This window comes from Macrotis lagotis, chromosome 2, assembly GCF_037893015.1.
Source record: "Macrotis lagotis isolate mMagLag1 chromosome 2, bilby.v1.9.chrom.fasta, whole genome shotgun sequence".
In the NCBI taxonomy this organism is placed as follows: Eukaryota; Metazoa; Chordata; class Mammalia; order Peramelemorphia; family Peramelidae; genus Macrotis; species Macrotis lagotis.
The window spans coordinates 136182278-136206457 of record NC_133659.1 but is presented as its reverse complement, the minus strand read 5'-3'; the positions used below and the strand labels follow the sequence as shown (position 1 = coordinate 136206457).

General features: G+C 36.8%; 1 protein-coding gene and 1 long non-coding RNA gene across 5 annotated transcripts in view; one reads left to right on the top strand and one right to left on the bottom strand.

The window, feature by feature from the left end:
* Positions 1-1828: 1828 nt before the first annotated feature.
* LOC141511187 (uncharacterized) lies at positions 1829-11782 on the bottom strand. The gene is made up of 3 exons (XR_012475284.1): positions 11679-11782; positions 2657-2774; positions 1829-2048 (listed from the first exon to the last, which is right to left on the bottom strand). It is a non-coding gene; the product is annotated as an uncharacterized LOC141511187 (long non-coding RNA).
* Positions 11783-12718: 936 nt separating this feature from the next.
* SPMIP3 (sperm microtubule inner protein 3) overlaps positions 12719-24180 on the top strand; it is a 33205-nt gene continuing 21743 nt past the window's right edge. Inside the window, exons 1-2 of one of the 4 annotated variants that reach the window (XM_074222873.1) lie at positions 12775-12859; positions 21303-21381. Coding sequence is in view for 1 of the 4 variants with exons in the window: in XM_074222870.1 (XP_074078971.1) it covers positions 12792-12859 (68 nt within the window). In the remaining 3 variants the exon portion in view is untranslated. Of the gene's footprint in view, positions 12860-21302; positions 21392-24180 lie in introns of all 4 variants that reach the window. The other 3 variants (XM_074222872.1, XM_074222870.1, XM_074222871.1) reach the window with 3 other exon arrangements.

Below are 24180 nucleotides of genomic sequence, written 5' to 3'. Positions count from 1 at the left end.
ATGATCTTAATCTTGTCAACACCCTCAAATATACCATTTCTTCATTCATTAACTCTGAAATTCCCATATCTCATTACTCATTATAATCTGTTCTTTTTGGACCTCTCCCTTTACCTTGAAACCCCCTAACTCTTTTGTCCTTACTGTGATCTCCAATAACTTCAGCCCTCAGTTCTTTCTTAAATTATAATTCCTACAATGGCTACACTCACAGCCCTTTACTGTCTTGACTCTTTGGTGAACCATTTCCATTGTATACCATCCTTTTCTCTTGAGTCCCTTGCCCTGGATTTTTATCTCCCAAATCTTACCTTTGGATTTCTCCCACCATTCATTATATGTTGGAGCAAAATATGAAAACAGTCTTACTAGATACACTACAAATTTATGTAACATGATATCAATTGAGTTCCCACTGCAGCAAGGCAACCTTTTTTATATTGGTTCACTATCCCACTCAACTTGATGACTTTTCTAAACATTTTTAGCTGTCCTCAAACTCCCAAAGTTCACCATCTCTCTTATCTGCTCATATTTTAATGAAGAAATCGAGGCCATTTTCTGACAGTTCCCTCTACTCTTATCCACATCTCACATTACTGTTATTTTCCCATCTCTGCTCAGTCTCATATGAGGAATGATCTTTCTCCTTGCTGAGATACTTATGGACCTGTGTAAAAATGATCCCATTTTATCCTGTCTTCTCCAATACATTGCCCCTCTATCATCTCCATACTTTATCTCTAGTCTCTCCATCTATTAGTTGCTTCCTTACTGTATACAAACATGGTTACATCTCTTTCATCCTCAAAAAAGTCCCCATTTGAATCCATCCAAATCTCTCCTCCCTTTTGGGGCTAAACTTGAAAAGGCTGACTACAGGTGATGCCTCTACATTTCTTTCTTACATTCTTTTGTTAACTCTATACAGTAGTCTAACTTCCAACCTCATCATTTAACTAAATTCACTCTCTTCAAAGTTATTGATGATCTCTCAACTGTCAAATATAATAACCTTTTCTCAATTTTCAGCCTTCTTGACCTCTCCTGTAGCATTGACACTGTCAATCACCCTTTCCTCCTTGATACTTCTCTCTAGGTCTCCATTCCATTCAGATTCTCCTACTTGTCTGACCACTCCACAATTTCATTTGCTGGATCTTTGTCCAGGTTATACCTGCTAAAAAGAGATGTCCTTTAAGGCTCTGTCCTGGAGCCTCTCTTTTCTTCTCCTATTTGTTGATATCATTAACTTCCATAGATTCAATTATCATTTCTATACTGATGATTTGAGAATCCAGCCCTAACCTCTTTCCTAACCTCCAGACCCTGATCTCCAACTCCCCCTGGAATATCTCAAACTGGATCAAATCCAACATCTCCAATATCAAAATTATCTTTCTCCACAAACTCTTGCCTTCTAAACTTCCTTATTAGTAGTTTGCCAAAATCCACCCTCCCAGTCAGCTAGGCTCACAGCCTAGAGGCCATCTACAACTTTCTCTCTCTCTCTCTCTCTCTCTCTCTCTCTCTCTCTCTCTCTCTCTCTCTCTCTCTCTCTCTCTCTCTCTCTCTCTCTCTCTCTCTCTCTCTCTCTCTCTCTCTCTCTCTCTCTGTGTGTGTGTGTGTGTGTGTGTGTGTGTGTGTGTGTGTATCTCTGTCTGTCTGTCTCTCTCTTTCTCTAGGTCTCTCTCTCTCTCCCACCCTCCCTTTGTCCCTCCCTCTCCCTCTTTACCTCTTTCTCTCTCTGTTTCTGTCTCTGTCTCTTTCACATACCCACACATACATACAAAACACACACACACACACACACACACACACACACACACACACACATGTTCAATAGGCTTCAATGGTTCCCTGTTATCTCCAAGTTAAAATAGAAAATCTTCTGTGTAACCGTCAAAGCCCTTCATAACCTGGCCCATTCCTGTATTTCTGATCTTCTTAGACTTTACTCCCCTCTGCAGTTGAGAGACATTGGCCTCATTGATATTATTCATCTGTCAAATATTTGCACATTCATGGACAATATGAGTTCAGTAGACCTGAAAGAGGAACACAAGAGAACTCAGCAGATATTGTAATCAACTGCATGAAATAGCAGCCCTGAGTGAAACTAGATTGGCAAATGAAGGTCAGCTTACTAAAGTCATGTATTTCTGGAGTGGTCACAGACAAGGGGAGCACCATGAAGCTGGTTTAGGCTTTTCAATGAAAGCTAATCTAGTAAAAAAAATAAAATAAAATAAAAAAACTTGTATCTGAGGGGCAGCTAGGTGGCATACCGGGCTTGAAATCAGGAGAATCTGAGTTGAAATCTGGCCTCAGACATTTAATAATTGGCTAACCATGTGACCTTGGACAAGTCACTTAACCCCATTTCCTTAAATAAATAAAATTTTTTAAAAAACACACTTGTATGCCTTTCAAAAAGAGTGAGCAAAAGGCTCATGACGATGTGATTCCCACTTGTAAGAAAGGATCATGCTACCATCATCAGTGCATACATTCCCACCATGAAGAAACCTGATGAAGTCAAAGAAAACTTTTACAACGCCATGGAGACCCTTACTATCAATGCTTGATCACCCAGAGAAGTTCTTACAAGTATTGTACATCATATATACATACAAATACACACATGCTTACATACACATATCGTACACCAGTTCCACAATGGCATGCTTGCACAGTTCCTGGATGATGAAAGACATTCTTGTGCTTTCTTAGTCACCAATGGAGTACAGCAAGGCTTTGTGCTTTCTCCCATGCTTTTGCACATGTTTTCAGCAATGTTGCCAGATGCATTCATGGAAGATGAAAACAGAATCAAGATCAGTTACCATACTGATGATAAATTGTTTAATTTGAGAAAGTTATTTGCCAAAGACTAAATTGAAGAGAAAGTTGGTGCATGATTTTTTTGTTTGCAGATGATTGTGCACTCAATGCTACCTCTGAGACTGAGATGCAACAAAGTACAGGTCAGTTATCTGCTGCTTGTGCTAATTTTGGCCTAACAACACCAAGAAAACAAATGACCTCCACCAACCAGTACCACATCATCCACACTTATAACCATAAGTTACAGTAAATGGACAAATTATGAATGTTGTAGATAAGTTCACTTACTATGGCAATATATTTTCTAGGAATGTACACATAGATGATGATGTTGACTCATGTATTGCCAGAGTTGGGTCAATGTTTGGTATGCTCTGAAGGAAAATGTGGGAGAAAAGAGGTATTATAATGCCTACCAGACTGAAATGGCTCTACAGAGCCATTGTGCTTATCTCGTTGTTGTATGTCTGAAACCTGGACAATCTACCAGCGCCATTGAATCCCTTCCATTTGAATTGTCTTAGGAAGATGCAGAAGATCACCTGGCAGGATAAAGTACCAGACACTGACATCCTTTCTAGAACTAAATTGCTAAGCATTTAAACTCTACTGCAGAAAATGCAACTCCAAAGGGCTGACCTTGTTGGAATGTCAAACACACATTTGTCTAAGAGGCTATTTTACAGAGAACTCATGCAATGCAGGTGGTCAAAAGAAGTGATAAAAAGATACTCTCAAGGTATCTCTGAAGAACTACATGAAATGGGAGACACTGGTAAAGGACCACCCAGCATGGCATGCCTACATTAAAAAAAGTGTTGTGCTCTATGAATGAAGCAGAATATCAGTAGCTAAAAAAAATAAGAAAGGGAAATAAAATTTGATGCACAAGTTTATTGACATCTACACTGCAGATTTTCATAAGGACTATTTGTGCCAAACCTCTGCTAGAGCTTTCCAAACTTACATTGGTCTGATCAGTCATGGTTGGACAAACTGTGCCACAATTCTAACATAGTGATGTCATTTTGTTCCTCTTCAAAAACAAAGGACAACAACCAAGTTGCTTTTGTGTTGTCACTCCTATTAAATTTAAGAGCAGGGACTTTCTTGTTTTTCTCTGTATCTTTAGTGTTTTATATAGAAGATGCTTAAGGAGGAGAAGGAGAAAAAGGAGATCAATGAGGAAGAGGAGAAAAAAAGTAGTAGGAAAGAGGAGGAGGAGGAACATAGCTAGCTCTTTAAATTTACAAAGTACGTTACATATGTTATATCATTTGATCCTTACAACAAACCTCTGATATTGGTTCTATTATTATCTCCATTTTAACAAAGGAGAAATTAAGGCTCAGAAAGAGAAAGTGGCTTGCCCAGGTTCACACAACTAGTAACTCTCTGTGGTATGATTTAAATGTATGTCTTCCTAATTCAAAGTTCAGCACTTTATCCACTGCACCACTGAATATATTTGCTTATTGTACAAGTAAGACAGGTGTTATCCAAATAAGTCATAGATGTGATTATACTAGAACCTCAAATAAGAGGCAAATAATGCCTTCCTACATTTCCATTAAAATTCTACATTTCAGAAACTTCTTACATTTGTCTCTCTGTGCAAAAATTTTGTTTTAAACCAATTTAAAAAACACAACTCTGTTGGTAGGTATAAGGAGTTTAGTTTCACAGATGAATTTCACTCAGAAATCAATGAATTGGATAGTATGAAACAAGAGACAATTATGCCAGTCTAGCATTTATTAAGAATGCTGCAGTTGACAAAGGAAATGGAAATCATCTTTGTCCCATGAGTACATCTTGCAACAATGACACTTTTTTGGAGGTGTCTCACAGTCCACCACAGACAATTTTCTTTAGATTCTAGCAATGTTTTCTGTTGTTTAAAGACACACATTAATTTAAAGTTTTCTCCCATTTTCTCTGCAAATTACAGCATTCAGATGAAGTGGCAGCTGCTGTAATTAAGACACAGTTAATTGCCTATCCCCTTAATTGCAATGATAGGATTTTGGCAGTTTGGTAAATAAGAATTGTTTGGTTTTTTTCTGGCAAACTAAGCTTCAGTCTGATCTTCCCTAGTAAATGCTGAGTAACCAGGATTCTATGACAAAGGAATCATCAGATGGAAGAATCAGGGAACAGGCACATCCTATGATATTACAATTGTCTCAAGCTCCTATTACTGGCAGGTATGTTTGTGTATTTGTATACATGCATATATGTGTATGGTGCATGTGTGTGCATATCTTGCAAATATGCACATGTGTGTCAGACTTACATGTGTGTGCATATTTAAGTGTATGTATGTGTATATTGTTTGCAAACACACAGGTATGGGTGGTGTGGCATATAAACATGGGTGGCATGTAAACATGCATGTGTAATCAATGTGTTTATGAACACAAATGCATATATATATGTACATATATATATATATATATATATATATATATTTACAACTCATGTATTCCTGCCTGTTTCTTCATTAAGGATGCCCCTCGATGCATAGATGTCTGTCTCATCAAAAGTTTGTTCAGTTAGAAATGGAGGCATAGGTCTTTCTGTTACCTTGCTTTCCTACTAAGGTTAGAGATGTTTATCCATATCTTTGGAATCTGCATCTCTCAGATAATTCAATATTGAATATCCCTACAACTGAGTCACCTACAGAACAAATATTCTCTATGTGTACTTGTAATCCAGCTGCTTTTCCCATCTTTGTTCCCTTTAGTGCTATGTCAACCTCCCCTCCTCTTTTATGTTACAGTTCAAATGAGCTGGCTCTACTGTGCCTGTCAGTAAGAAAAGTTCATTACAAAAATTTTTGCTCATATTTCCCATATTTCTTCTTGTCCTCCCATTCTTATTTTTAATTTGCTCAATAGGCTACCTTTTTTAACATCACATAATTGAAAGAATGATGCAAAGACACACAGGGATTGATTTTTATTGATAGTGAAAATTTTAATTTGATAGAGCAAGCAATAACCTTAAGGGGTCTCTTTCAGCCAGGGAACACTCATCAATATACCAAAATTAATTCAAAAATTCTTAAATTATACAATAGAAATAGTCTAATTCAACAGCTTTGGTCACAAAACAAGGAGATAGATGCTAATCAAAAGTGTTCAAAACTGGAGCAGCTAGGGCGGCTAGGTGGCGCAGTGAATAAAGCATCAGCCCTGGAGTCAGGAGTACCTGGGTTCAAATCTGGTCTCAGACAGTTAATAATTACCTAGCTGTGTGGCCTTGGGCAAGCCACTTAACCCCATTGCCTAGCAAAAACCTAAAAAAAAAAAAAACAAAAATTAACTGGAGCAGCTAGGTGGTACAGTGAATAGAGTATCAGTCCTGGAGTCAGAAGGATCTGAGTTCAAATCCATCTTCAGGCACTTGATAGTTACTAGCTGTGTGACCTTATACAAGTCACTTAACCCCATTGCCCCAGGAAAAACAAAAACGAAAAGTGTTCACTGTGATGGAGGATATCAAGCTCAGAAATCCAAATGCAGATGGCATTATTCTGATTGCATCACACACCCTGGAACTTTGTGCCTCCTAGAAGAGATCCTTAATTATTCAAAAGAATTTGATCTTATAATTCATACAGTAAAAACAAAATGGAGAAAGAATTTATATTGCTCAGATTACTGTTTGCAGTTGGAAGGATAATCTATAGACTTTATCGGTTTGTATATCTGGGATGAAACAAATGGATAAGTTGGATGTGGAATTAAGCATGAGGAAGAGTATGGGCTGGATTGCCTTTAGGAAACTGCAAAGCTCCAGTAACAATCTCAAACTTCTCCTGAAAACAAAGGCTCTTCTTTTTAATACCATTTAATACCATTTTTGGTTCTTAGGTGATGGCAAGATAGTCTTTAAGAACAAAAAATTAATGTCATAAAGAACTTGAGAGATGTGTGTTATGATCATGAAACTGCTGCAATGAATAACAAAATAAGGAACTTGGAAGAAAAATAGGAGTAAAGGTCATTATCAGGGAAGTACATAATTAAAAATGAAAATGGCCTGATAATATGATGAGGATGAGGGATAATAGGAGAGGACCAAGCACTCCTTTGGTGATGATGTTTGTCCTTTGATCTCGAAGAAGACCAGGACATCAGGGAGGTGATGCCATGACAAGCATATGAATTGGATTTGAGTGAGGGGGGGAAGGGCTGTGCTAAGTCACCAGCCTCACTTTCTCCTCCAGAGCCATCTGAGTCCAGTGGCCAGCTATGAATCAGGATGACTGGAGATGGCCCTAGGTGCAAGGCAGTCAGGGTTAAGAGACTTGCTCAAGGTCACATGTCTGAGGCTGAATTCAAACTCTTGTCCTCCTAATTCCTAGGCTGGTGTTCTTTCCACTACACCACCTAGCTGCCCCTGCATCCATGTCCAGAAAAACCAAGAAAGTCTTTCCATTTGAAGAACTTAAAGATGATATGGATGAGAGTCACGCAGGATGGGCAAGAATGAATAGCGTGATCTGCATTCTTGAAGGGAATTTTAATAACCACCTTATCTTCCCTAGTCCATCATATGCTTTTTGTGCTTTCCTTAAATAAATGGCATTCCCTGTACTTAGTAAGTACTTCTCCTTATCTCTATTATAATATTTGAAAACGAAGCTAAAAGCCTACATTAAGCCTTTCCTGATCCACCCTGTCAGAAATTATATTTTCTTCCTTGGACCTCAATATCATTTGTCATGTTTTATTTTATATTATACTTATCTGGGTATATGCCTTGTCTCTTACTACATTCTGACTTTCTTGAGGGCAAGAGGTATGTCTTAATTATTTTTGTTTCTCCTGGTGCTAAGGACAGTTTCTTTCTATGAGCAGGTGCTTAATAAAATGTTCTTGAATCCCCAAAGTAGCAAGGTTATTAATTTATCCATTCATTCAATAACTTTTTTTGCTGCTCCCCTGGTAATTCTCCAAGACTAATTTGTAGAGGAATTTCCAATCTCAATCAGTGGAGGGAGTTTTCATGCTAGCAATTCCTTACCCAAACAACATCACAGTTCCAGACAATAATAACTGATATTTAAATATTTTTAAGTTTATAAAATCATATATATTTATATATATATATATATTAATTTAATTCTAGCAACAAATCCATGGAGCAGGTAATAAAAATATTATTGTCCCCATTTTACAGATGAATAAATAGACTGAGAGAGTTTAAGTGACTTGTCTGAAGACACACAACCACTATATCTACAGCTCTATTCCAGGTCAATAGATCACAAATGAATTGTCTACAACTTTACATTAAATTGATCTTTCAAGGGTACTTCTGGCTGATACCAGAGGACTGATCAAAGCCATCCTGTACTAGAATATCAAAGAAGAGCTAAGGTATTCTACACAGCTATCTCTTGTTTAAAGCTTTTAAACATCTTAAAGTCATTCAGGTTTAAACGTTAACCTCTTCTCCCAGGGCCTGAATCTCCTTGTTAAAGTTCCAACTGAAGCATCCACTTAGCCACAAATTTTAACAAAGTTCAGCATGGAACCTCCAGAAGTCTTTCTACTTATTGATTATATGTACTGTTTCATTAAGAATTGTTTAATGACTAATATGAAAATACATTTAACATGATTGCTCATGTATCACATATCAAATCACTAGCTGTCCTGGGGTGGGAGGAGGGAAGGGAAGGAGAGAGAAAAATGTGAATTCTTACAAAAGAAGAATTTTTTTTTACAAAATTTACAATTTTACAAAAAAAAAGAAAATTATCTCTATATGTAATTGAAAAAATAAAAATTCAAAAAAGAGAGAAGTATTTAATTAGGAAAAATAAAATTCAACAGTGCCAGTGAAGAATGGAAAATTTTAAGAGAAATATGTTCTATAATTAATCTTTTCCCCTTTTCACTATGTACCTTACAATAACACTGACCTCCCTCCATCCCATTGTAGAAATTATAAGATGAGGTTAATGAACTTTTAGTAAAAAAACTTACCCTTCCCTGGCAATGACTACTGGTAAATCACTGCCCCAGACACAAAAACCACTATCAACAAAACAGCGGGTCCCTGCCTTAGACTGAAAGAATTAAGGTTTTTGAGTCCCTACCACTTATCTAAATATCCCTAATTACCTCATCTCTGCTCTTTGAGCTACTTCCTTTCATCAACATATACCTAAATTACCTCATCTCTGTTTTTTGAACTACTGCCCCACATTAACATATAACTAAAATCACCTCATCTCTGCTCTCTGATATACCCAACCCCCACCTACATCTCCCTACATTCTCCCTACTTCTCTCTACATCTGTCCACATCCTCCTTAAAAGCTTGTCTTTCAGGGCAGCTAGGTGGTACAGTGGATAGAGCACTGGCCCTGGAGTCAGGAGGATCTAAGTTCAAATCTGGATTCAGACACTTAATAATGACCTAGCTGTGTGGTCTTGGGCAAGTCACTTAACCCCATTGTCTTGCAAAAAAACAAAAACAAAAAAAGCTTGTCCTTCTGTGAAGTTGGACTGCTCTGGGGGAGTGTCATCCCCCAGATAACCTCTCACTTTCCTTTGTTCTTCTCTACTGCTTATTCCTTGGTTATTTCTTTACTGCTCAACCTTTCATGGTGGCTTTTGATGTTTAGATTGTTTAGTAGTTTTCTACCCTTTAGTCTCTCTTTTCTTTAAGCACACAGTAATATTTAAATAAACCTTTGTGTCTCTAATATTAAAAAAATAATACATATGCACTTTTTTTTGTGGTAACCTGAGCAATCTGGGAATGAAAGTCCATCCCTTTTCTTACCTTCCTGAGTCAGACAGTCCGTTGATTTCTTCACCCAAAATGAACCCATATAGATCCTCAAGCACCCTCTCTTGAAGTCCACTATCCTGGCTTCAACAATAGCTCTTGGCTAGAGTCTGACTTTTAGCAGTCTTGATCCTGACTCTCCATTTTATTTATCCTGAGCTACTTGGATCATGAAAACACTATTTGTTTATATTTTCATGTTGAATTAAAGAATGATTGCTTTATCATCTCAGCTTTTATTAATATTCTTTCTTTTAAATCACCATAGTTCCCAATGTGGATAATTCTGATTTGTTCTCTTCTACTTATTAATAGAGTTAACTACTTAACAATGGAATATATTCAGTTTTATAGATATACTATAATTAGAATGGGAAGCTAGAGTGGGAGTGGAGTGTAAGGCAAGAGAAAACTTCAAAGTCAGAAAGATCTAGGTTTCATTTTCTTTCTGCCTCTGACCTATACTAGTTGTATAATCTGATCAAGTCTGTTAAGCCCACTCTCCCATTGATCTTCTCTCTCTCTCTCTCTCTCTCTCTCTCTCTCTCTCAGTACTCTAGGAGAAAGGGCATTGACCTGTATTAGTAGAAGAATTTTCCTCACTGTTCTCTATACCAGTGAAGTCACAGATGCAAAACTTACTTCTATTGTCAGAAAGTCATTCTGAAAGGTCAGAGAACTGTCTGTAAAATGGTTGGGCTGAAAAGGGTCTTGGGTGTCATCTACTCAAATTCCTTTGCTCATGCATGTACCAGCAACCATCATTTTAACCTATTGAGTGTTTTGGTTAATGGTATTCCAGGAATGAGTGAAGATATATTTAGACTGCAAAGCCCAAATCATGACCCCCACTCCTTTTTTTAAATCCAAATTTCAATAGAAATTCCATCCCCATCTCATCTCCATCCTCTTCTGTCAAATTTCTGAGAAAACCCGTGCCAGTATGAAACCTTCATTCTATAAATGGTACAATGCATTTCATCCCAAACAGATTTCACAGGTAGGATTAACTGCTGTCTTTAAAATATATGCATATTATAGCCACATTTTCTATTTCCCTATAATTCACAATACTTAATCTGGTGACATTACCTATTATTTTCTGAGAGAAGTTTTTAAAACCTGGGAATCAGTATTTATGCATTCTTTGTGTGCATAGCTCTGACACCAGAAGAATAACAAAACTAAAATAAGTCATTGTTTCTGTCTTCAAAGAGTTAATAGTCTGCAAGACACAAATAATCGCCTATAATGCATGACATTTTGTAAGTACATGAAAGAGTTGTGAAATAAAGTACTTTCTGAGCTCCGAGGGAGAAGATTGTTGACAATGGGAGAAACAGGGAAGGTTTCATGGAGGAAATGAAATCAATGTTGCCCTTTAGGGTAATAGTAAGAAAGAATTCAACAAGTAATGAGGTGGACAGAGAATAATTTTAGGAACATGAGAGCAAAGGTCAAGAAAGTCAAGAAGATTTCCCAGAAGAGAGCAGGATCCTAGATCTTAACTTGGAAAGGACCTCAGAAACCATTACTGAGTTTTGTTTTGTTTTGTTTTTAGATTTTTCAAGGCAATGGGGTTAAGTGGCTTGCCCAAGGCCACACGGCTAGGTAATTATTAAGTGTCTGAGGTTGGTTTTGAACCCAGGTACTCCTGACTTCAGGGCCGGTGCCCTATCCACTGCGTCACCTAGCCGCCCCCAATTACTGAGTTTTAAAGAACTCAGTATTTGATTAAGGTCACTCAAGTAAAAAACATTAAAGGTAATGTTTGAACCTACATTCTCTGCCTCAAGAGGCAGTGTTTTTTCCATTGTACTAGACTGTTATTGATAATGTTTGTCCTTCATTCTCGAAGGAGACCAGGACATCAGGGAAGTGGTGCCATGACAAGCACATGAATTGGATTTATGCTAAGTCACTAGCCCCACTCTCTTCTCCAGAGCCATCTGGATCCAGTGGTCAGATATGGACAGAACACTGGGAAATAGAAGAGAAGCCTACAGAAGACTTACTGAAGAAGAAGAGAAACCAAGATGGCATAATTTGATTGAAGTCATGGGAAGAGATGATAGATGGAATTATCATTTGCTGTAGAAATGTAGAGATAAAAAGAAAATTGCACTTAGTTTGGATTTTAGGTGACTTTTAAGAGAATGGTATGAAAGAGGGACAAAAGGATTTTAAAGAATTAAAGGAGAGAGTAACCGGGGAAGAAGTGGGGGGGACATTGAGTTTAAACAACTTTTCAGGAAGCTTAGCAACAAAGGAGAGATGAAACAGTAGCTGCTTAGAATAAAAAAGAACCAAGGGAAGTTTTTTTGGCCACTATTTTTAAGAATAACTTTTGTTTAAGCTCATTTGTAAGCATTGGAGGAGTCAGAGGGGAGGTAAGAGATTGAATGTAAAGAAAGAAGGGACCAACTGTTTGTAGTACAAAGTCCTAAAGGAGAGAAGAATGAAATCAGGAGTGGAAGTAGAGGAACCAGTCACTCCCCATTCCTTATCCTTCAAATCCTCCTTTGAAACCAATTTTCATCCCCCCCAAATTGGTACATACATACATGATTTCATTGCTTAATTTTCAAGAGAAAAATATTAAGCATCTAATTTTTCTTACATATCTCTTATGAAACCCCATGGAACATTTATTGAAACCACAGAAGAAAGTTTAGGGAACACTGCTCTAGAACACTTTTGGCTATGTCTCATTTGTTTCCTCTTTCAGTAATTAATGAAAAAAATTGACCCTAATACTTTTTCTGTTTCATAAGAAATTGAATTTTCCAGAATAATCAAGAAGGCACCAAGATGATACAGTCAAAGACTTGGCATAATTTAGACTAATTTTTCCATTAATCAACAAATGTTTATTAAGCCCCAATAGCAATCAACAATGTTTATTAAGCCCCCAATATGTGAAAAATACTGTGCTGTGTGCTGGGGACGTACCTATAAAGGTCCCTGTCTTCAAAGAACTTACATTGCAAGCCCTACTTATCTAGTACTTCATAATGCCTCAGTTATGATGTAAGTGGTTGACTAGTCACCAGAAGGTGACTGTTTCACTGTTGGATTTCAAAGGGATCTAAGATCTCTAAGGACCTAGTATATCTACTATTCTCCTAATGATAATTTTCCTTTCATCATCTAAAAAGGGCAGATTTTCATCTTACCACAACATCAACCTAAGCAGGTAATTCTAATGGTTTTTCAATAGAAACCTAACCTTCCATAAACATAAATATTTCTGAAAACTCATCCAATTTGTCCAAATAGAATCCTAATTTTAAATACTTTATGGAAAGGTGCATTAGCATTTGGTAGATAGAGAGCATAGAGCATAAAAGGTTTGGATTTAAGTCCAAGACATAGTGACTATGTTCCTGGGCACACTCTACCTTTCAGTGTCCCAAGTAACTCTTTAAAACTACAGACTGTAGAGCTGTTGAATTGTATTAGTGAATGGAGTTTCCTCCTTGGCCTAAGAAGTACAAGTATGAACCAAAATCTTTGGATAAGGAAAGCAGAGGAGATGGGTTGCTTAAAGGAATCTTATAGTAAATAATTTTAGAAAGCAAATAATTATTGTTTGAACTTCAAAGGATTGGACTCCCTGAACTTTAAGGTCTCTTCTAGGTGTATCTATGAACCTATGATCAATGAGTGTTTGGAGGAGGGTGGGTGGGTCATGAGTCTGGGTGAGTCTACCATTGTGACTCATAACACTCCAAAGTCCACCATATAAAATGCAAATAAAAACCAAATCCCCCAAAACTAGGTGACAAAGTTGTGCTTAGAGCCACTCCATTACAGTTTATCTGAAAGGCACACTGAGCTTATATGTGAATGTCTTTCTCTAGAGAAGTAGGGAAGAGGTAGAGCTAAGAATCAAATTTGTTCAATATACATCTTACTCATTACATCCCATTTCATTGAATCAGTTTACTAATCAATTATGTAATCACATTTTGGAAGGAAAATCTCAAGCCTTATTGTAGTCACTAAGAAACTAATTCAGCCAGGATTAAATAACAATATGTTGGCTAGAATTCAAATCCAGCCTCAGTCACTATCTGTGTAACCTTATACAAGTGACTTTACCTCTGTCTCAGTTTTACTGTGAAATGGACATAATGCTGGCATCTACTTCCAAGGATAATGTGAGGGTCAAATAAGATAATATTTTTAAAGCACCTGGTATATTTTCAGTTATGTCTGATTCTTCAGGACCACATTTGGGGTTTTCTTGGCAGAGATACCACAGTGATTTGCTATTTTCTTCTCCAGCTTATTTTTATAGATAAGAAAACTGAGGCAAACAGGATTTACTGACTTGCCCTGGCTTTCACAGCTAGTAGGTAGCTGAAGTCACATTTGAACTCAGGAAGATGAGTCTTCCTGACTCCAGGCTCAGTACTCTATTCCTTGCTGTTCAGAATTCTGGCACCATAGTAGTTGCCATATAAATTTTAGCTATTATCATTTTTTTTAGGTTTTTGCAAGGCAAATGGGATTAAGTGGCTTGCCCAAGGCCACACATCTAGGTAATTATTAAGTGTCTGAGACCAGATTTGAACCCAGGTACTCCTGACTCCAGGGCCGGTGCTTTATCCACTATGTCACCTAATGCCCCAGCTATTATCATTAATTAGAATATTCCCCAGTACCTCTTCAATTTCTACCTCTGTGCCTCAGACAAAGATGCTGCACCCTCAGAGACAAAATGAGAAAAATAATGCAGGAATTAAGGACAACTCTGGGACCACTCATGGGAAACTAAATTGGACTTAGAGAAAAATTGTTTCTATTGATCACAGATACTAAATAGTCCCGGTTTGATCTAAAGTAGATTAGGACCCTGGAAGTATGATTCTAAATCTTTGTCCTGTCCTTGGACCTAACAGCAATGGACTCCTTGCTTCACCTGGACTCCTTCCAAGACAGCTCAAAACACACCTTCAGGAACCTTTCCAATACCTCCCTTGTTTAGTGCCTTCTCCTCTACCTCTCATTTACCTCTCATTTGGTAATACATAGTTGTACATTTATATAAATGTGTGTAAATATGGTGTATTTCTATGTATATTGTTGTATGTTATGCTTCTATAAATGTATATGCTAACACAAGCACATGACTGAACATGTGTATGTATATGGAAATAGGTTATATTTATATGTACAGGGTTTTCACGTTACACTAGTATAAACATGCATATAAGCATAGTATGTTTATATATACATAGTTGTCCATGTTATGAACATGCATGCAAACACATTGGATTTCAATTACATGCTACATGTGTAGATATGCATGTTATACTTGTATAAGCATGATGTTTTTATTGCATGATTATACATGTTACAAATATATAAATGTGTGTTCATCTAAAATAGATTAGATTAAAGCCCTGGGAGTATGATTCTAAATCCTTGTCCTGTGCTTGGGTCTAGCAACAATGGACTCCTTGCTTTACCCACTGACTTTCCTGGATTCCTTCCAAGACAGCTACAATCCCACCTTCTTCAGGAAATCTTTCCTATTCCTCCCTGGTTAGAGCATTCTCCTCTAAAAATACCTCTCATTTACAGTTGTGTATATTGTATGTACAAAGTTTTACAAGGCACACTTGTATAAATGTGTAGTAAACATGAAGTATTTATAAGTACATGATTGCTTGTTTCCTACCCCATTAACATGTGACCTCCTTAACAGAAAGGATTGGGTCTTTTTTGCCTTTCTTTGTATCCCTCGAAGCTTAGTCACAGTGATACGCAGTACTATGTGCTCTGCTTATCGATTAACTAACCACCTACTTCACACCCTTCACAACATGCCCCCAACCTATTTTCCAGTCTGATAAGACTGGTCATTTCTCCCTTCACACTCACTGGTCTAGCCAAACTGACCTTCTTGTTGTTTCTCATGCATGTCCCTTCTTTTCCCATATCCATGCCTTCGTACTGGCTGTTCTCCATGCTTGAAATGTATTTTTCTCACCTCTATCTCTTTAAATTTATTTATTTCCCTCAAAAATTGATTTGTGTCATCTTCTACATGAAACCTTTCATGATTCCCACAGCTGCTAGTGCTTCTTCCCAGTACCTCCCTCCAAAAAAAAATGTACCCAGTATTTATTTGGTAAAATGGAAAGGAGGGAGGGAGGAAGGAAGGAAGGAAGGAAGGAGGGAGGGAGGGAGGGAGGGAGGGAAGGAAGGAAGGAAGGAAGGAAGGAAGGAAGGAAGGAAGGAAGGAAGGAAGGAAGGAAGGAAGGAAGGAAGGAAGGAAGGAAGGAAGGAGGGAGGGAGGGAGGGAGGGAGGAAGGGAGAGAGAGAGAGAGTGAGAAGGAGGGAGGAAATGAATAAATAAAGAATGGAAATAATAAAAATATAAATAAAAAATATGAAAATAAAGTAAATAAATAATGCATGTATCAGATTATCAAGCTCTTTTCCCTTTCAGTTTGAATTCCTGGAAAAAGATGTCTTCCCCTCTTACCTCCAAATTCTCTCTTTAATTTCTTGGTGCTTTGCAAATTGGCATCTGACCTCATCACTCAAGTGTGATTTTTCTCTTTAGTATTACCAATGATTTCTTGATTGCCAGAAAAAAATAGGAAGAGAACTTTAAATGAATTCTTTATGATACTATTGAACTTGGATGCTCTCTCTTGTCTGGATTTTTGAGACATAGCTTTCTTGGTTCTCCTCCCACCTGTCTGACTACTTCTCCTGAATCTCCTCTGCTGATTCATCTTTAATATCATGATCGCTAAAAGGGTAGACATCCCAAGGTTCTGTCCTAGATCCTCTTCTCTCTCTTTTCTCTCTCTCCTCTCTAACTTGGTAACCTCTTTGGTTCCATGCATCCTATCCATATTCATCTAACACCAGGTAATGTCATGATTCCATTGTATTCACAATTAGGATAAACTCTATAGAAATTGCTAAAAACATTTTTTCCCAAATCTAGCATATTACTTGGCCATATAAAGAAATTTGTTGTTCATTCCAAACTCCTAGGCCAGAAGTGTCAAACTTGGGCCAGGAAAACCCCCAAGTAAAGCCTTAACCAGATTAAAATGTAATTGGGAAATGCTTATCTAAATAAACAAAAGTACAGTTCAACATAGTTAATTATTTGTGATTTTTCTGAGTTAATATGGGTGGGGGAAGGACAGAGTTCTATTTGAGTTTCATCAGTACTCTAGCTGACTAATTTCATGACATTGATTTTTTTAAAAAGTAGATCCACTAATAAGCTTTAATTTCAGAGTACAGGGAATATGACTTCCTAACCAGTACAGGAACCAGATAAAATTCTCAAATGTGGATCAGGTTGGAATTGTCTCCTCTGAGACAAGAGGCATAGAGTTTGCTTTGGTTCTAGAAGAATTTGCTGTGTGAAAATCTGAAGGAGAATCTACCACTGAAGTTATAACCAATGAATAATAATCTATATTTTTTAATGAGATGAAAGATGTTGTTGATGATGGTGAAGAAAAGAGTTAAGCAGTACTGGCTGACAAGAATATGGAAATGATGGCAAATATAACAGTGAAACCCAACAGCTAGTGTCATGTGTTCATATTTCAGTTTCACATTTAAATTTGGGATGTGATTACACTTTGTAAGATTGACTAAAACATTCACAGAAGCTTAAAACCATTTCAATCAATTCTTCAACATTTATTAAATACCTATTAGGTGTCAGGCATTATGTTAATGCTAATGCTTTCTCTCCTTTTAGATTCTTTGTACATAGTCTTATATGTTCTTGAACTGTGAGCTCCATGAGAGCAAACCTGAAGCTTTGCTTTGAATGTCCACTACTTAGCACAGTGTCTACTACATAGGTGCATAATAAATGCTTATTTTTTATAAATTTAAATTATTTATAAATTTGAATACTTTGTGCATTATATTTTATAAATTTATAAATATAAATTTGACTCAAGACAAAACAAGACAAAAAAATAGTTCTTGCCCTCAAGGAGCTTCTATTTTACTTTTAAATCCATACTAGGTACCGATAAGTAAATGTGAAGAAAATACAAATTAATATAAAACATTTTCAAAAGGTAGAGAGTACTGATGTCTATAGGAGTAAGAAGTCTCCTGGAGGAGGCAACCTCCCAGCTGGATTAGTGTTTTTCAGGCATGATGATCAGCCCATGCAAAGACCCTGGTAATGGCAAATGGAATGTCATGGATAGGGTGGGGTGTCTACAATTAGAAAGTCAAATAGAGAACTTGAAGGAGGTGTAAGATAAAATAAAAATGAAAAGTTTGCCATTTCCTCTTATAGATTACATTTTTGTTGGAGAGAGAACAGAGGGAGGGCAGCCTGGAATAGTGAAAGGAAGCATTGGACTTCCAAGTCTGAAAATGGGAATTGATAACCAGGTCCTCAACTTATTAGATCTGTGGTGTAATTATTTAAAAAGTTCATTTAACTTTTCAGAAGCATGGTTTCTCTGTATATTAAATGGAAAATAACAGCACTTCAGGTCAGTTAGGTGATATAGTAGATAAAGTACCAAGATGGAGTCAGGGAGACCTGAGTTCAAATGTGACTTTTAATTTATTTAATATATCTGTGTGACCCTGGGTAAGTCACATAACCCTGTTTGCTTGAGTTTCCTCATCTGTCAAATGAACTGGAGAAGAAAACAGTAAACCACTGCATTTGAATATCTCTTCCAAGAATACCAAATAACTGCCAGATGGAGTCACAAAGGGTAGGATAGCACTGAAACAACTAAGAGAAATAGCACTTCTGCTAATTTTCTCACAAGATTGTTGTAAGGTCTTTAAGGTGCAATGTCAAAAGCACCTGTCTGGTATCAGAGGACTTGGATTCAAATTCTACCATGCCCCCATCACTTATTATCTATATGACTTTGATCACATAATTTAACATCTCTGCATCCTAATTTTTCTCCTATGCAAAATAAGGAATTTACACCTGAAAATCTATGATCAGGTTACTTATTTGACTGTGGGTGTGGGCCCATAAAGAAGCAGCTTTTAGCTTAGTACATAAATTGCAGGGCTTGGAATCAGGATGACTTGAATTCAAATCCAGCCTCAGATACTTCCTAGCTATGTGACCCTGAGGAAGTCACTTAACATCAGATTGTCTGTCAAAAGGATCCATTGGGGCAGCTTTGTGGTTCAGTGAATAGAGCACCAGGCCTCAGACCCTTAATAATTACCTAGCTGTGTGACCTTGGGCAAGCCACTTAACCCCACTGACTTACCAAAAAAAAAAACCTAATTAAAAGAATCCATTGAATCTATTGAAGAAGAAATGGTAAATCACTCTAATATCTTTGCCACAGGGGCAGCTAGCTTGCACAAACAGATAAGAGCATCAGCCCTGGACTCAAGAGGATCTGAGTTCAAATCATGCCTCAGCCTTTTAATACTTACTTAGCTGTATGACTTGGGCAAGTCACTTAACCCACTGCGTGGAAAAACTTATTTTAAAAAAAATGAAGTGTTTTTGCCAAGGAAATGGGTAGTACATTTCTCCAGGCCACTCAGAGGTAGACATAACTCAGCAACAACATCATTGGGCCAATAAAGATTCTGTGTGTTTGTGTGTGTGTGTGTGCATGTGTGTGTGTGTGTGTGTGTGTGTGTGTGAGACCGATTATTTCCATTACTATGTGGCATAAGGAAGTTGTAAGGAAAGTGTTTTTAAACTTTAAAACACTGTAGTAGGCATAGCTAGGTGGTGTAGTGGTCCTGGAGTAGGGAGGACCTGAGTCAAATCCGACCTCAGACAATTAATAATTGCCTAGCTGTGTGACCTTGGGCAAGTCACTTAAACCCATTGCCATAAATAAAAAAAAATTAAAACACTATAATAATAGCTAATATCTATAGAATGACTTATGGTATCTTGAGTGAAATGTGTGGGTGTGGGTATCTGTGGGTTTTTATGTCTGTGTACAGGTGCAATTCATCCCCCTTTAATCCCATCTCCTATAGGAAGCTTTCCTAGCCCCTCTTAATTCTAATGCCTTTCCTCTGTAAATTCCTATTTATCCCATATAGAGCTTGCTTTGTGTATATTTGTTATCTCCCTTTTAGATTCTAAATTCCTTGATGATAGACTATCTTGTCTTCTCAGTGTTTAGCATAATGTCTGGTGTATAATAGACTTTCAATATATGTGTATTGAACTGAATTAAAGAAGAAGAAAGAGAGAGATAAAAAGATATAGCTATCTGTATATATCTACTTTTTCTTAACAGAAACAGATACATACAAATAAATATGTATATGTAGGAAGAGATATGTAATGCATACAAATTGATATACATATACATAGATAGGCATATGTGTGTATATATATTTCTATCTATAATTTTATCATATATAACACTTTGAGAAAGATTCCACAAGTATTAATAGCAATTAGCACAGTTCTATAACTTAGCAGATGCTTAATCAGTGTTTATAGAATTGAATTAAATTGAAAATATATATAGGCATGTATGTACATACATAATTAAGTGATATTTTATATATGTATAGATAAATTTTATCCTAAATAATTGGTTGAGAGAGGTTCTACAAGTATTAACAGGGAATAATTAACACAGTTCCTAGCACTTAGTAGATACTTAATGAATGTTTATTGTCTACTTGGCTATATATCCAACTTTGCAAATGAGGAAAGGCTCAGAGAGATTGTGATTTGTTCATTGTCACACAGTAAATGACAAAGACGGAAAATGAACACAAGTTTTTCTGAATCCAAGTCCAATACCCCATACTATGTTGTTCCTTCTTAATGTATTATTGTTATGAAGTAGAAGTTAATGTTAGACAATGAACAGAAGAAAGCAGGGTGGTAAATAAACAAACAAAAATATTGCCTTTGATAGGATTTAGAGGACCTGATTTTAAATCCTGGTTTTGCTACTGAATGACCTAAAGTAAGAGGTTGAACCAAAAGTGTCTTGAGTCTCCTTTCTTGTTCAGTTCTTTTTCAGTCTCATCTGATTCTTTGTGACCCTATTTAGGTTTTCTTGACAAAGATACTGGTGGGCTTTGCCATTTCCTTCTCCAGTTCATTTTACAAATGAGGAAACTGAGGCAAATAGGGTTAAGTCACCTACCCAGGGTTACATAGCTGGTAGGTGTCTGAGGTCAGATTTGAACTCGGAAAGATGAGCCTTTCTTGACTCCAGGCCTAGCATGGCACAATCTAGCTGACCTTGAATCCCTCTCAGGTCTCAAACCTATGATGCTAAATGAGTTAGCTGAGGGGATGACCAAGCAACCTCTCTCAGTTCTCTGGTAAGCAGACAAATTAATATCTCTTAGTTCTTTGAAGTTCAAGTTATCTTGTATTCCCCCAAAACTTAACTCCAGCACCCTCTTTGCAGTGATCATTTGCCACAGATGCTGCTACTTGAGTGTAGCAAACCAGAACCACTTCTGATGACTGACAAAACTTGGAAACCAAAGAATGATTTCTTTATTCCAAAGAGTGGTAATTCAGAATCTGTAGACACTAACAAAATATTCCATTCTCAAAGGCAAAGCAATTCCAGCTTCACTAGAAAGACATTATTTCCAGGTGAACTAAGCTTATTTGCCACTTTCCATTTCTTCCTTAGGAATGAAAAATAAATCTTGGGAGGTATGGCAGAATGGAGAGAACACTGGCTTTGAAGGGAAATATTTTTGGGAAGTCAGGTAAAGTGAGGTGAGGATAAGGAAAGTCCTCTGTACAAGGCAATGATTAAGCTCAGTTTGAAGGGATCTTGGGATTCTGGCATAAAGAATGAAGAAGAGATGGAGTTGAATGTAAATGTCAGTTTGGCAAAGACATGGAATTAAAAGTTGGAATACTGTGTATGCCCAATAACATCTGGGCCAGTTGATCAACCCACCTTTATTAACTTTTTTTGTTTGTTTTTGACCTCCCCAAAGAGAATCTAAGAGACATCTGAAACTTCCTTTAATGTTCTGACTTTATTATAGTGTCTATGTCAAGGTTGATATCATTCAGTAATATGACTCCTCCAGTAGTATGACCATGAATTGGTCATTGGACAAGGAGACTATATTTAGAACATCCAAGTTCAAGGTTATAGAACATCTAAAAATGATGACATTCTTAGCATCCTCTATCCTTTCTTTCTGACCCTCTGCTCCTTGGCTACAGAACTAGAGGGGGAGACAAACAGGATGGAGGTCCATACTATCTTTTTCTTTGTTCTATGGGCTACCACAGAATTTATCATCAGCTTACTAACTGTGAACCTCTTTTAGTTCCTAAGAAGAAAACTGCTTTTTTATTTGAATTTATTACAATTGTGCCTGACTTAACACAACAGATTGCTACAGAGAAGATGTGTACAAATTATATATTTTGCATAAATTGAATCACACTATACAAGCAGACCTTTGCCTAGCAGAGTTCATTACTTCTATAAAAACATGATTTTTAGGGGAACAGTTCTTAATTTTTTTTGTCTTATGGACCCTTCTGGCAGTCTGGTGAAGCCAACAGACCCCATTTTTAGAATAATGTTTTTAAATGCATAAAATAAAATCCATAGACTTTAAAAGGAAAGCAATTTTAATCACATCATATGTGATTTATGTATATATATCATACATCTTATAATTATTAAAGTTGTTTTATATATCTTTATAGCATTATATATGAGTGTAAAGATCTACAAATACATATAAATTATATATAAGTGTAAATCTATAAATGTAATACATATTTACTATATATGTTATATAATATATATATATATATATATATATATGTATATTTATAGAACTGAGGGTAAGGACCTCTCTTGAAGAAAAAAAATTCACAAGAGACAGTTATTTCCATAAGAACTCTGCTTAAAAGGGAGAAAAAAAATTCCTTGGATTTGGGGAGATGGGGAGAGGAGGGTTGTGAAGGAGCTTGTGACAGTGGGTGAGTAGAGTAATTACGGTAGTGCTAGAGGCAGTGATGAATGGCATGATTGGGTAGACCTGGAGAGGGAAAGATTCAAGTGAGACAGTAGGGAGCTTGGAAAGCTGTGAGAGCTCAGGTTGCAAGAGGGCAACCTGGGACTGAAGAAACCTAGGAGATGCTGACAAGGATGACAGTGGTGGTGTTGGATGGTGATACTGATGATGATGATGAATAGCCCACATTTATATAATGGTTAACGGATCACAAAGTGATTTGTGTCACTTAATTCATTTGAATCTAACAATGTCCTGTGAGGTAGTTGCTATAATTATTCTCATTTTACAGAGGCACAACAAGATTAAATGATTTGTCCAAAGTCATACAGTTAGGAAGTATCTGAGGCAGGATTCAAACTCTGGTCTTCCTGCCTCTAGTTCCTGAGCTCTCCTCATTATATCATCTACCTATATAGGGTTGCAAAATGGAGGAAAGGGAAAGAAACCTCAAGATGGTCTTGGGATTTGGATTATGTCAGGGTTTATCTATAATATAGTAATAGCATCTAATATACTAGTTTGCATACTTTACATATGTCTGTTAACCAAGATAAGTTCAAAATGGGTACACTATAAACAAATTAAGAGAACATGGAATAATTTATTTGTCAAATTTATGGATAAGGGAAGAATGTAGGATCAAAGTAGATATAGAGAGCATTACAAAGTATAAAACAGATAATTTTGGTAACATAAATTAAAAGGTTTCACACAAAACCAATGCAACCAAAATTAAAAGGAAAGCAGAAAACTGGGGCGGGAGCAACAAGTGCCTCTAATAAAGGTTTCACTCTCAAATATATAGAGAACTGGGTCGAATTTATAAAAACACAAGTCATTCCTTGTTGGGAGCCAGGGTCTCTAAGCTGCTTGACACAGTCGCGGCAAGAAGACTCAAGGCAGCCACACTGCCTGATGGAACAACATTTCCTTCTTCAATATATATAAGGATTCCATGTATACCCATATTTGTAGGATTAATATTGATTGCAAAACTTACTCATCCTACTAGTGGAATGACTATAAAGGAAGGATTCCAGGGAAAGTCCTTGAATAAAACAGATTGTAAACTCTGTCCAAATTTAACAGGACTGCCTTTCCCCAAGGCATATAAAAGGTTCCAACATAATGAAATCTTTGGAAAATACAGCACTTGGAATTCCAGAGAGACATCAGAATATATACAGGAAAAACAGATACAAAATGAGTTAGAATTCTTAGGAAATCAACAGTTTTGCCCCCCCCCCCCCATCATACACAGGAATATATGGTAAAGATGGTGAAAGAATAGTCAGTATAGGTGACCGATATGTGAACTTTAACAGCCTTAGTTTATTGGGAAAGAATAAAAAAGTCACAGAAACCATGGTTTCTATCAAGGGTTGAAAGGAAATTGGTTATTGAAGGAGTCAACAGATGCGTGGACAAACATGACTGCCCTTACTGTAGGTTGTCAAGAGAGCGTATCGAAAAACATTACATACATGGCACAAAAACATAAAAGCATTCCATTAA